Source organism: Nyctereutes procyonoides, unplaced genomic scaffold, assembly GCF_905146905.1.
Source record: "Nyctereutes procyonoides isolate TBG_1078 unplaced genomic scaffold, NYPRO_anot_genome, whole genome shotgun sequence".
Classification (NCBI taxonomy): Eukaryota; Metazoa; Chordata; class Mammalia; order Carnivora; family Canidae; genus Nyctereutes; species Nyctereutes procyonoides.
Window position 1 is genome coordinate 19766774 of NW_026575136.1, and position 14249 is coordinate 19781022.

General features: G+C 41.3%; 1 protein-coding gene across 20 annotated transcripts in view; it reads right to left on the reverse strand.

Moving 5' to 3' along the window:
* Window positions 1-6522: 6522 nt before the first annotated feature.
* Window positions 6523-14249, reverse strand: part of LOC129495544 (transcription factor 4) — a 356507-nt gene continuing 348780 nt past the window's right edge. For 14 of the 20 annotated variants that reach the window (XM_055303161.1, XM_055303145.1, XM_055303146.1 and 11 more), the window contains 5 exons: window positions 13366-13501; window positions 11673-11835; window positions 8189-8418; window positions 7553-7693; window positions 6523-7329 (listed from right to left, as the gene is read on the reverse strand). In XM_055303161.1, coding sequence (XP_055159136.1) covers window positions 7557-7693; window positions 8189-8418; window positions 11673-11835; window positions 13366-13501 — 666 coding nt within the window. In that variant the 3' untranslated portion in view covers window positions 6523-7329; window positions 7553-7556. The remainder of the gene's footprint in view (window positions 7330-7552; window positions 7694-8188; window positions 8419-11672; window positions 11836-13365; window positions 13502-14249) is intronic. The other 6 variants (XM_055303148.1, XM_055303149.1, XM_055303147.1 and 3 more) reach the window with 1 other exon arrangement.

A 14249-nucleotide genomic window follows, 5' to 3' on the forward strand; every position in this document is an offset into this window, starting at 1 on the left:
TCAAAAACCAAGTTGCCCTATGCTCTAAAATTTTGTCATTTTTGCTTAAGAGTAAGAGTTCCTCACCCATGGGCTGGTTACCATCAAAAATCTCAAGCCAGCAGGTCTGATTCTGCATGAGCATTTTCACTTTGCACTTGGCAAGTTTCTGCTTCCTCTTACAAAAATGTTCATGCCAACGTCAAAGCCATTTGACTTCTAAATATAGTGTAACAGATGTGAATGAGGACTGTATTATTTTCTGTGCTACACAAAAGGTCTTTCTTTTACCCAGTAAGCCAGATACCAGTCTACTTCTGGCTAAGCTCAGCCACCTCAATCAAGGTGAATGGATTGTTCTATTCCTTGTTCAAGCACTGAAGCTTTAGTCACTAGATACCAGATTTTCTTAAGTTACGATCCATGTACAAATGTCCATGCCTAGATTCTAGAGAGATTCATCAACACCTTAAAACTGAATATGATATTGCGTATGTGGGTATTTCGCTCTATACAGGGTTTCATTCATCTTTTAAGGGTCCTTGACTCAAACCTGTCAAAGCAGCACTGTTTTAGGCACACACTTTCCATGGCAAAAAGCCTAAACCATAAGATACTTGCTATATTTAGGTATAAACTCAGGAACCTAATGTCTAGCATTCAAAGAAAATACCTAGGTAATGCAGCCCGATTGACTGTTTTGACTCCATAGCACCCAATGTATTTCCAGAGCTGTCCCTCAGTGTACTTACACTGGTAACTAGTGTTTTTCCCCAGCTGTGGCCCTGAGTCTTCTTTTCCCAAAGATCTGAGGCCACATTTGTTCATCAAACCCTCCCGATTTAAAGGATCTCTCAGGAATACCAAGGTAACTCTGGCTCTCCTGTCCTCCTAGTCCTTTAAAACTGTCCGTATTTCTTTATCACACATGCTATGACCAGTGAACATATGGACATGTAAGTAGTTTGAAGTAGGAGCATGCTTTATTGAACATGAGTCCCAAGTGCAATTGAAATGTGTGGCCCTGGGAGTGATTTGGATGTAAGCAGCACACCGGTTTTGTTGTTGTTTTCATGGTCTCCTTTAAAAGTGGCTCACAAATGTATGTCTTGGGCTGTTAGTCAAGAGAAAAGTGGTCTACAATTGAAGCTTAAATTTTTACTTGGTTTTATATGAGTGGGTCCAATTACAAGGCAAAAAATGATTCCCTGTTTCAATTCATCCCGATATCCTTCCTTTCTTCATTTCTAACATTGTAGGGATCTTCTTAGCTTTTGAATATTTTAGTTTTTCCGGCAATTTAACTTCCCTTGAAAAATGACCCAGAGTTGAAACTTAAGTGTAATGTGGTCCTTTTAAATAAAATGTAATGTTAATAGACTACATAAGAGACACTGAAGTGGTGCCCAAGCTCATTTCCCCCTTTTTAGTTATATGGTCAAATATAATAACTAAAAGACTAAATGCTTGTGGCTCTTTTATATATATTTAAAACACACAGTAAGAACATAAGAACATCTCAAATCATTTGGAAGAAAAAAAGGGGTTATCAACCAAAATCTTTGGAAAGTTCATAAAATTTAAATATCTGCAAACAGTCCAACCAAAAAAAAAAAAAATCCCAACATTTGGCTATGGAGGGCACTTCACATGTGAACCAAATGGCGTTATAACAGTTTCCTTCAGGTAAACTAGTCACTAAACTCCATTAGAAAGAATACAAGAGCAATATGGAGACATCCCCAAAACCACGTACTCGTTTAGAACATTCTGTTACGAAGTGCTCATCTACCACAGGCTTTCCTTTCCATTGCATACATTACTTTACATTTCTACAATGCAATGTTGAAACAGCCTCCAAGTCTTGCCAAGTAGACTGATGTCCATTCTACAAAAATATTAACTTACAGTACATAACACTGAATAATTTTAATCTGTACATTTTTCCCCTCCCATCATAGGTGACACGCGTCCATTTGTACAAGTTTAGGAAAAAAAAAACACATCTGGTTGTTTACATCTGGATTAAGAGTCAACAGAGTCAACCAGAAATGGTGGGGTGGGCATAGTTTGAGAAATTTATAAATACAGTGTCATATTACTCGTGGTTGACAATATCCAGCTCTTCACAAAGTGATACAAAATAAATCATCTTAGATTTTTAACTGAAAGGATCTAGCTGAGAAGGTTCTGCCAAAGTCGACCAACTGATCCGAATGGTTAAGGCTGACCTGACTTAGCAAAGCTGCAGCAGAGCCGAAAACGCTGGCGCAGTTCAGAGCTCTTCAAATGCATAGCTTCAGTGTGACACGCACATTAATTCTATTCCTTCAATTAATTTAATCCTCTAAGACAGTTTTCTTTTTGTTTTGCATGCATCCCGTTCCATTTTCATTAAGGGCATCTCCTCCTTGGTCAATCATGTGCTTTGCTTTTCAATTTGTTTCTGTAAATTTTTTTTGTATGTTTTGTTTGTTAAGCTGTCAATACCTCCAACACTTGGAAAATGAAATATAGATGTGGTTTTACCGACAGAAGAGAATCAGAGCTATATGGACAATGCAAAATGAAATGAAACAAGTGTCAGAAACAGTTTATAAAAATGGCACATTTATTGCTACAGAACGGTCATGTACATGACTTCATCGAGTAACTACAGATGGGAAACAGGTAATGGCCTAGACCAAGCTGGGTTTGTTTTGTCTTGAAGGAACTCCAGCACACAACCTGTTTGGACACTTCTACAAATCAGAAATACACCAAAAACATGAAAAAATCGAGGCACTCAGCCACACATTGAAAACAAGGTGTAACTGTTTATCTTTTTTTTTTTTGAAATGTTTTCCCTTTTTTTCTTTTTTTAACAATTTTTTTTTAGTTTTTAATGCTGCAGCTATGTGTACAGTCGCAAAAAATTTCCCCGCTGCGACCTACAACTAAAAACAAAAACAAAAACAAAAACAAAACAAAAAAAAGCTACCATACAGTTTCATCTCAGTAACACATGGTAAAATAACATCTTTTAAATAGTAAAATAAAGTAACAAACTTTTACTCATAATGATTCCAAAAATCTACAAAGAAGAAATATTCAGAATCTGACAATTTTTTTTTTGTAATATTCATGGTATAAAAGGATTGCTCCTGCGAAAAATAAGCCAAATATATTTTTTATTTTTAAATTTAGTTTTTTTTCCTACTAGGGTGTACTACAGTCTATTTTATAGCAAAAAGAGCACTAGACAAACAAAGCTTTATTAACAAAAAGCCAGGCACTGATACATGGTAAATCTCTGCTTTTTTTTTTCTTATCTTCACTTAATTGCATCACAAGTAACAAGAATGAAAAAGGCCACAGTTCATATATTTTCACCATTACATATGTCTATAATACTTGAAATGAGTATGGCAAAACCAGCACTGCACAAAGATGAGTCCACTTCAAGTCCCATGAGAAAGAGCATGTCTCTAAAGAAAAACAAACAAAACCAAAGCAAAATCAAAAGAGAGGCCTAAAGGCCTTGGTGCCCCATTGTGTTGGAATTCATCATATTCCATCTTGACCTTTTTTTTTGTTTTTTGTTTTTTGTTTTTTTTTTTTGTTTCCAGTCAGCCAGCAGACTAAATTTTTGTGCTTGTTTATGCTGAAATTGTTTCATTCCTGACAAGTTCACTTTTGGACACAGATCATATTCTGCTTGTTGGATCCAAGACGAAAATCCTCTTAACCCCGAGTCTTGGTTCAACTCCCTCCCCGCCCCCCACAACCCCTCATCAAAATAAAGATCACGAATAAAAAAAAAAAATCAAGAAATAGGAAAAAGCGAAAAACGAAAAGGAATCGGAAGACTGAATCAGAACCAGTTGTGTTACTGGGTGGACTGACAGTTGTATAAACATTAGTGTTCCTTGCAGCTACACAGAAGACAAATGGTAAAAGTTTCTAGATGAACAGATCCCTATTCTGCATATTCATAAATTACTTCAATGTGGAGGTGGATCAACTGTTCCAAGTTGCTTTTAAAGTCCAAGTCTCTTCAACAGATCCCCAGCCTAAGTGGCATCAGATATGCGGTATATAGTATGGACCCTTATGAAATTTTGTATAGTACTTTAATCCTAACTGTCTTCTGCTAATATATCATTCGAAAATCCAGCGCAGGATACCAATATCTTACCTGGGTTTGATAATGACAAAACTTAACGACAAGAAAAAACACACTAAAAAAGGCCACATTCCCTTTCACCGTTTTTTTTTCGTTCCTTTTTTTTTTTTTTTTTGTTTAAATGGGGACACAACCCAATTAATAGGTATAGGTGCAGATCATGTTTCTCCACCAAGCAAAAGTAGTGAGCAGCTTTTGGTGGCCACTAGAAAGTTTTTCGCTTATTTCCAAAGGGAATTCAACAATAGAGGTATTACATTACTGAGTAATGAATACGTCAAAGCTGGTGAGCAATAAATTGCAGCTTTTACTCTGTTTCAGTGAGAACAAAATATAAAGCACCAATTTAAAAAATAATCCACTACAATTTAATTTTTTTTTTTGCTTTGCTTACAGGTTTGAAAAACTTTAAATCAGCTCTATTAAGCACCTTTATGATAACATGTATCAAAAGTGCCATTCTTAAAATGTACATCAATGCAGGGAGTGTTTCCAGTTCCCTAAAGAGTAAACACCGTATTTTCTTCTGTACACTTATCCTGAATGTGATCAGAGTATACCTGCTTCCTATATAATATTGTTCCTAGGGATACCCGCCTTGGTAGACTATACAAAATGAGTGCAGAATGTACCACTAAAAGGAAATCTTTAACATACTGAAGGAACAAGTACACATGGTTTCCATTGTTCGGGAGGAGGGGAGAGTATACATCGTTGTCTTCCATGCCTTTCTTTGAGCCCCTTTGTTCATACATTTCGTAGGAAAGCCTCAAAATAACTCCATGAAGTTTGATTTCTGCTATTCTCCTAAGGTTTTAATCCACCTCCACATTTTAGGAACTTATCAACAAATCAAAGTATTTTCGTTTTATCGCTACTGAACATATTTACAGTTTTCAACACACACACAGCTCATCAAAATGTTTATGGGTTTGTAAAAGATGACCACGTGGTAACTATCTTATTTGTTCTTACATTTTCGGAAATGAACATAAAATTCAGATTCCTGTAGCTCACTATTTCATTTAAATGAGACGTTTTTTAAACCACACAGTTAAAAAAAAAAAACAACAAAAACTGATACAATGTATTAAAACACATAATAACAAGAGTCTACATGTAAAAATATAACTTTTACATACACAATTTCAAAATAATGATACGTTTGCCATTTGTTGCATAAAATTTACAAATGTATTTCATTACTATATAACTGGCAAAACAGGAGAACAGATGGAACATTTAGACCATTTCGATGGATTTATGGCATTTACTCAGTGCTGATAGGTGGAAAAACTACTTGAACAGGGATTTTTTTTTTTCTCTTAATACATGCCAAGATTGTGTGGCTGTAAAAATAGAAACGAGTTAGAGACAAAAGGATGCTGACAAATACTTAACTAGGAGCACTATTTGTTTACTGCACTATACACCAAAGTCAATCATTATAAAGATTCACGATGGAAGTTGGTTCAATTGTGCCCAGACGTCAAAGCTAGCTATCTGATGAGTTGCTGTGCCATAGCTTGATCTATCAAATATGTTAAGTATAAACTTCATTCATACTGGCCAGAGAAATACTGCACTACCCCTCCTCAAGAAAGTGCAACTTAATGCTTTAGGACTTATAAGGCTTGTTATAATGCTGCATGATGATTGAATATTGGCATTTTTTCAGACGAAGGAGGAGGCAGTTAAGTCATCTACATCTTAGTAAACCCATTTTGAAAACAAAAAATCAAGAAAGCAACAAAATCAATCAGCTCTGTCACACTACTTGCAATTTTCTCATTTGATGGTTTTTGAACTTTACTTGTTTTTTTTGTTTTTGTTTTTTTCCAAAAATCTGACCATGTATTCAGAAACGCCTCACTGCACACTACTTCGGCTACACATGTAGGTAACACTTGAATCATTTTGTTAAATCACAGCCACTTTGATTATGTTATGTTTCCGATGATATAAACATTGGAAGGCACAGTGGTAACATTGTAGCATTCTAACCTTGTACCTCTGAAAATCCCAGAATAGGGTCACAAACGCAACATTACAGTTCAGACAAACTCTTTTTGCCATGTCTTGGTAATGCTGCTTGTAATATCTACACATGATGTGACTTTTAAGTCCTGTGTTCCCAAAAGACTGGAGAAACAACTTTCTACTTATTTATGAATGAAAAGCAACATCGGAGTCAGCATTTTATCCTGCACTACCCCTCCAGAAGCAGAGTTGGTACTACAGGTGACAATAACAAACCAGGGGAAGGGACAAGAATAAGACCAAAAAAAAAAAAAAAAAAAAAAAAAGGAAAGAAAAAAAAAACCAAAAACAAAAACCAAAAAAAAAAAAAAAAAAAAAAAAAACAAACAACCCAGAAACAGAAACAACAAAAAAAAAAAACCAACAAAAAAATCTGTATTTACAGTAAAATCTTTCTTTTAAAAAAGTTAATCAGTACTATTTTTTTACAGGAGAAAAAAGTCTGAAACAAATGAACAAAAGCTTACCATAGTCACTAAATTTTTAATATATATTTATATATATATTTATATATATATTTGTCATAGGTCTATAAGATCCATCTGTTCCTCCTACCCTAAGGAATGGCTAATGTCATCACTTCGTTGTCATCAGGACGTTTGCTGGTTTTGTTACGAGGGCAGCCGGGCTTCCCTTATTCAATATCCAGTAATTATAAACACTAGCTGACTTCAATACCAACAAAAACGTTCATGTGGTTTTCTTCAGAAGTACACTTTTTCATTATTGCAAGTTTACAATTTTTTAAATTAAATATTTTTTTTTTCAGACTTACAAATTAATTATATTTTTTTTTCTCCAAAAGAAGTTTAGGCACAAATGCATTGTTCCACAGTGTGGAAAGATTGCCATTCAGTCTCTGGGCTGCGTCTCAGCCTGCACACGCCGCTTTGCACATTCTGAATGATATGTTAGAGGGTCACCCCTCAAGTCGCACTTTTTTCTTTCTTTTTTTTTTTTGTGTGTTTTTCGGTTTTTTGATAATTGGGAATGCTGAAACCTCTTGCGTCTGCGATTCATAACTACTCAGACTTGTCTTATATTACAAAAAAAGGGGTGAAGGAGAAGTGTTTATGTGGGTTTAAGATAATACAGCTGTTAAGGAAGTGGTCTCTGTATTAATGAAGCAATGTGGCAGCTTGGACCTGAGAAGGAAAAAAGAGAGGAGAATCAATTAATACACTTATAGCAGAAGTTAAGGTTTTTTTTTTTTTTTTTTTTTTAATTTTTAAACTCTTCTTTTTTTTTTTTTTAAATTCCTGGGAAAAATGTGTTTATTCGAGCAGAAGTGGACTTTCACGGCTGGTGCCTTGGTGAGGAGGGAAGGACAAGGGAAAAGGTTTCCAAAATGGCTGAGAACAAACTTGCCCTTTTACATCTGTCCCATGTGGTTTGACGCATCTCCCATTCCAGGGTGCGGGCCCGCCAAGGAGAGCGGGGGAGGCTCTGAGGACACCTTCTCTTCCTCCCTTCTTTTCAGACACGCGGCTTTCGGATTCAGATTCCTTTCTGTGGAAGATTGAAGCAGAGCAGTCATTTAGTGCCAGGGCTCCTGGTGGAGGGCAGGAAGGCACTACTCTGCACATCTGTTGACCCTTTTTTTCTGTGTTTCTACTATTACAGGGCAAAAGCAAGGGCTGGGAAAGGCTCACTACTGCGACCTGTCTGGGCAGTCACTGGTACAAGTTGAACTGCTTGGTGCCCTGGCACAGCCACTTCTCAGAATAAGAAAGTTGGCACAACCAATACACCCAACCTCAACTGCTGAGAGTGCACGTGGAAACGTCACAGCGCAGTCTTAGCAGGTAAGGGCAACTTAATTACGGGAGAAAGGGTTGCTGCCCAGGTTCAGACGTGCTCTGCACCGGGCCCACCGCTCTGAGCAATGCTTAAGGGTCTGCTCCTCTGCTCCTGCTCTTGAGGCCTGGCATGTCCATCCACTCCCGCTCGCTGCGGCCCCAAGCTCCCGTGCCTGCTGCCAGGAGGTGGTGGGCTGGCACTGACCTCGAACTTGCTGCTCCAGACTGAGGATGACGGCCACGGCCTGGTGGAGGATCAGGAGCTTGGTCTGGGGCTTGTCACTCTTGAGGTGGAGCTGCACCATGCGGCCGAGCTCCTTGAAAGCCTCGTTGATGTCGCGGACGCGCAGGCGCTCGCGGGCGTTGTTGGCCATCCTCCGCTCCTTCTCGCGCTCCGCCTTCTGCTCCGGGGTCAGGTCCTCGTCATCGTTATTGCTGTGGGACAGAAGGGATGCGACATTTTCTAACGGTGTGGGGAAAAAGAAGGTATCTAAATTAGTTTTGTCTTCTTCCAGAGTTGTCGGGGAACGTGTCCATCGCCGGCGCTGTCTGTGGCGGAGCTTCACACCCATTGACTTGGGACTGCTAGAGATGGAGGGGACAATCCATGCACAGGACATTTGGTTCCTCCCACTCAACCCAAACAAAACGGGAGAGGTGGACATCAGGGCCCAGAGCGCGCCCATGCTGACGCAGGGGGAACAAGGGCACACGCGGCTTTCATCAATGAGGCTGTGCTCTGCACAGCGGGGCCACGGTCAGCTTAGCCTGGAAGCTCTTCTGCATGGCCTCAGAGCAGAGCACTTTAGGCTAAAATGTGTGTGTGTTGTTGTTGCTGTTTTTAACTTTCATACGTTCATACCTGAAACCCGAGGAAAACAAGTGTTTGAAAAAGAGATCTGGAGAGGTCAGAATGAACATGATGCAGCCAGACAGGAGTAAGAAGGTCCTACATTCAACACACCAGAACCATGAGAGCGAAGACAGGGAGCTTCTGTCCACTTGTTTCACTATTAACTAGCTTTGAAGGCTGGGCCAATCCGCTTAATGTATCTGAGCCATTTTCTCCATGCATTAAATAACAAAGGCTAAAAACATCATGGTCTCCAAGGCTTTTAAGATCATGGATGTTTGCCATCCCCAAAACAGGTTGGGAAAACCGGAGTTGACATCCACTGTGCAAAACAAACAAGATGAAACAAATACCAGACACCCACTCGTTATAAATGACCATGATCTCACTGTGAGTCAAGAATGAAGCCCAAAAGCTCATCCCTGATCATGAGAACCAAAATATGATGTGATTCATAGCAAAAACATGCTTGGACCCAGTAGAGTCTGGAAAGGCAAGAGTACTTCTGTCTGCTTCTGGGTGTCATGCTGACAAATGAGAAACCTGAATGGAGGGCAAACAGGATGATGGGTCAAATGAAAGCATGTCTTATAAGGAAGATTTTCATGACATCAGGGCTTCAAATGCTTCATGGATGATCATATAACAGAGGCACGGGAGATGCATAGTCTCAGAAAGGCAGCATAGAACAGAGAACTCTGAGTGGTATAGTTTCAGTTAACATGAGCAAGAAACTTTTTGGGTGTAAGAGGTGTCACAGAGATAAAAAATAAACAAATGAAAAATAAACAATAAGAAAGCAACAGCCTCCTTGTTATATGAAACAACATGGGGGTGACCATCTGGAAGGATGTTGATCTAGAAGTTCAAGTGTTAATCTAAAGGACCGTGAAGGTTAACCTCTACTTGAATACTCCACGAATCTGAAATGTTCACAGAATAAAGATGTTAATCACAACATTTTAGGTCAGGAAGACATGGGGTAAGTTATCTAGTCAATTCAATGTACACTTAGTGAATGCTGGCTTGACACCTATGGCTCTGAATCTTCCACTCTGGATAATCCCTGGGTAGCTTCCAAATTGCAATAAGGACCAATTATAGCCAAGAAGCTTCAATCAATCAAAAATGGGAGTGGTATTCTCGGGCTGCAAGCACATGTTGCAAACGCAGGTGACGTAGGTGAGCCAGGAACACTTGTAAAGGAGGGGAAGAGGAAGGCACCAAAGAAAGATGCTTTAAGCCTTGGCTCATCTCCCCATAGGTTAAACTCCCTTCCAGACGGGACCGTCTGCCACAGATGCGTGTTGGTGGGCACACAACTGAACTGAACCAGTGGGAGAAAGTTCTCTCTCTGAGCCATCTGATCCTCTTCACTTCTACCAAACCCTCCTTCCCCTCCCCCGTGGGATGGCGGCGAGGAAGCCAAGGTTACCATTAATCCACATCCACATCCCACTACACAAGCAGGACACCATAAAAGAAAACGAAGAGGAAACGGAGGATGGAGACAAGTCTCTGCTGGGCCCGTCCTGAAGTAAAAATTCGGGTAACGTTTTGAAACACAGAACAGGTTGCCACCACTTTCACAAAGTGGGCCTGAAAGTGGGAACTTGTTTTCCAGAGGTAGTCAGGCTAATAACTAATTAGGGTTGGCTATTCACTTATAAATAATAAATAGATTGGTCACGCAAAGAAAACTGCCTGGCGCTGCCTTACAGCACAGGCGTAGAGGCATAAGTAAATGTCATGAGAGTGACCTTCTAAAATAAGATGGTTCTTAATAGCAAGTTAAAACGTTGTACTGAAACCTCTAGGAATCTCTGGATACGTGTCAGTCACGGCCACTAGTTAAATTACCAAGAACGGAGAGCGGACTGACAGAGAAGATGGTAGGGATGTGAAAGCCTCTCCTTAAAATTTCACCAACGTGGCCAAGAGTCGGGAAGCTACAGGGATGGTGGGAGGGAAGGGGTATGAAGATTTCAGGATTTTTGGAACTCTGGGCAGGACATGTAATAAAATATATCCCCGTAATTCTAAAGGCAATATAAAAAAGTGGCACGTTCTTAATTCCTAACGGACGTTAGACCTAACCCTGAGAACGACAGCTTTGAAAAGGGGGAGGTGTGCTCATAGTACAATTTATTTAGTTCATAAATAAAAACGGTAACCCACGGGAATTGAGGCAAAGAGGATGGGTGTCACAGTGTTCCCACACCACCTGATCCTCAGGTGAGGGTTAATATTCCAGGAGAGAGATTCTAATGTAAAGATATCGGATATTTTAGGAAACCAACCAGAAGCTATTTTCCCGCAGTTGTATTTTCTGTAGAAGGGAGGATCTGGGAGAAAAAAGTAAGCAATTCAGGTACTGTCATTATTATATAGATCAGCACGTTTAAGATAAAGCTGGGAAATCTTATCCCGTTCGAGAGAAGAAAAAAGTCATCGTTGCATATACCTCAATTGAGTTTTTAGCATGGCTAAGATCTCTTTTTAGAAATATTTTGGAGAGATCATTTCTGACCAAATTCGCAGAATGAGCATAGTTTAAAACAATCCACCATTTGCACTCAAATCGGTCACAAATTGTTCACGCTGCGTGCAATGAGCACGAGGTCCAAATTCATAAGTGCAAAGACATTTTAGGCTTCACTAGAGGACCGGTACCTTAAATGATACTTCTGTACCTCTAGAGCAAGCCTTTAATTTTTTCTTTTCGGCTTGTAGGTTTACCTGCCAGGAAAAAACTGAATAGTTTCTTCCTGTTCTGTTCACTTCATCAAAGTCCAATAAAGGAATTAAATGAAGCGACAGTATCATATACTGTTACCTAGATCTTGACCTAGTAATCGATTTGATATCCTTCTTGTCGTCATCTAACTTCTTGTCCTCGGAAGATTTCGTGTCTTGCAGGTTCTCATCGCCTTCGTCGTCGGATTTGATCTCAGAGCTGCCGGAGGAGACGCTCTGGCCCTGCAATCCCGGTGGCATGCCTACAGGAAAAAAAGAGACCAGGTGACACTTCCACTGAAGACCCGAGGCCCAGATGCACACGCTGCAGACTGTGGGGCTGCCAGCTAGCCAATTCACGCTGCTGAACTGTGATCCTTCTGCGGTGTTTTTTTTTTTTTTTTTTTCATGCTATCTGGTGAAGTTTCAAAAATGCACCTGTGGAAGCAAGTTTCCCCCGCATTGGCTCCGAGGTTAAATTCTATTTTGCAATCTTTTGGAGTAGATGGTAATTTCACTGTCTACAAAACATCAACTTAATTGCAATGAAAATCATAATCATGAAAATCACACACCTCAATGTTCTGATTAAGAACCCAAGTAAATATCAGCTATTATATTGAGTTTCTTCCATATGCAATGATTTAATAGAAAAATGTCCTTAAAATATAATTCCCAGGGAGTACGCTAAATATGTACAGTCAAGACTTCAATAGATACCCTAATGATATTCTGAAATTAGGCTTCTCTTATCGTCAAGGAGTAATCAGCATTTAGAAGTGGTACATATGGAAAGCAGTTAGCGGCTCACCGAAGACATTTCTAGCTTTATCACTGCTCAACTTTCAAGATCACATTATAGCTTTCAGGATCACAGTGCATTTTAAACCTCGACCCGCCTGTATCCACTTTTTCTTAAGGTACAAGCAGGTCTGTTGGGTACTGTCCTCTATTGGCAATCTGTGTAGTCACTCAAAATTTGGTCTGTGGTCCACGAGCATCCTTCATCACTGGAGCCCATGAGAGATGCAGAATCCCAGACCTACTGAGTCAGAAACTGCATTTTAACAAGATCCTCAGGTCCCGCCTCTGCACACCGAAGTTTAAAGAAGCCTTGGCCTATCTCTCCACATACGTGATCACCACGCAGATCTGTACGATGTTTAGCAGCAGGTGAAAAAAGAAAAAAGCGTCTGCATATCCCTGTGGGAACGTTCTCATCTTTATTCTACACATGGTCGGGGGGTGGGGGAATGAGAGGATGTCATCTGAGTGTCTGCTAGCCCCGGCCCCCGCGGCGGGCCTCCCCGGGCTCGCCAAGGGCTGCCCGGGGTCCGGGGTTTGAGGCGATCGTTGTGGGGCGGGATGAAAAGAGCGGATGTCATTCCACCAAGTTCCAGTTTTGCAACGTACCTACATTTCCTTTGATCTTAAATGACAGAGACAATTTCCTTCCTTCCTCTTCATTCGGAAATATCATTTTCAGGCTCCAACTAACCACATTAGAGGACCCGAATGAGGAAAATGTGGAAATAGCTAAAATAAAATTTCCTCTCATCAGGCTGTTGCTGTGTCCTTCCCCGCGGAGACAGGACCGGGGTTTCAGAGGATGTGTGAGAAGAACAGCTCCCGAAGAAACACAATTAGCGTGCTCCGTCCCAGAACCACGTTCCCATTTGCTTGCCCTCCTGGTGCGGAGTCTGGCTCCTGGTGCTGCGCCAGCGCTTCCGCATGGATGGGCGCCCAGGGAGCCCGGGCTCAGCACCGGCCCTGCCCGCATCCGGCCCACCTACCTCTGTAAGGGTCCTGGGGTGGGTTCAGGTCAGGGGACGTCGCAGACTGCACGGGAAGCTGTGGCACCGGGACCTGGTTGGGCACGAGGGAGTGGCTGCCTCGCAGGGCCACGCCGTCTTCGCGATGGGCCCCGACCTGGAGGGGGGACAGGAGCCACGCAGGTTAGTGGGGCCACAGGTTAGTGGGGCCCCGAGGTGGGCGCAGCAAAGGGCCCACAGGAGGAGGCCGGGCCTCTGCAGAGCGAGACTCCCAAATGCCTTTCGCTAGAGGGCGCGCAAGGACCACGCGTGCACCTGCAGGCCCTGCCGCCGAGCACCAACCGCAGCCGCCGAGCACCAACCGCTCTGTCCGCCCCTGACAATCACCCCCGCTCCCTGCTCCCCGCTCGGGCAGGTAAACGTCAAGTCGGCTCCCAGGGTGCGGCAGTGGGGCGCGCCGATTCCTGCCCATCTGTCTTCTATCATGTCCGCCAACAGATCTGACAATTATCTTAATGCCCATATGCTTAATTGTGGGCTTCTCAATTCCCCCATTGCTATCGGAAATCCTACAGGAATTTCAATTTGGCATTCGACTTTCATTTCAGGGGATAAGATTCTCAGGCCTGCCATTTTTTTTTTTTTCCATAATGCCAGCTAAGCCTCTGACAGCGGAAGCTGCAGCAGTGTGGGACACAGCCCCTGCTTCGTACAAATATAATAAAATGTCACCTGGCTTTCCAAAACTGGCAGCCCATTCCAAATTAATGTTTACTGCATTTCATCAGCTGCTGAGCTCCAAATCCAAAGGGGGACCGTTTCTGCCAATGCCACCACACCGGAAAATGTACCAATAAAGGTTTTATTAAACACACCAGTAATGCCATCATTGCTGCGCAAAGGTG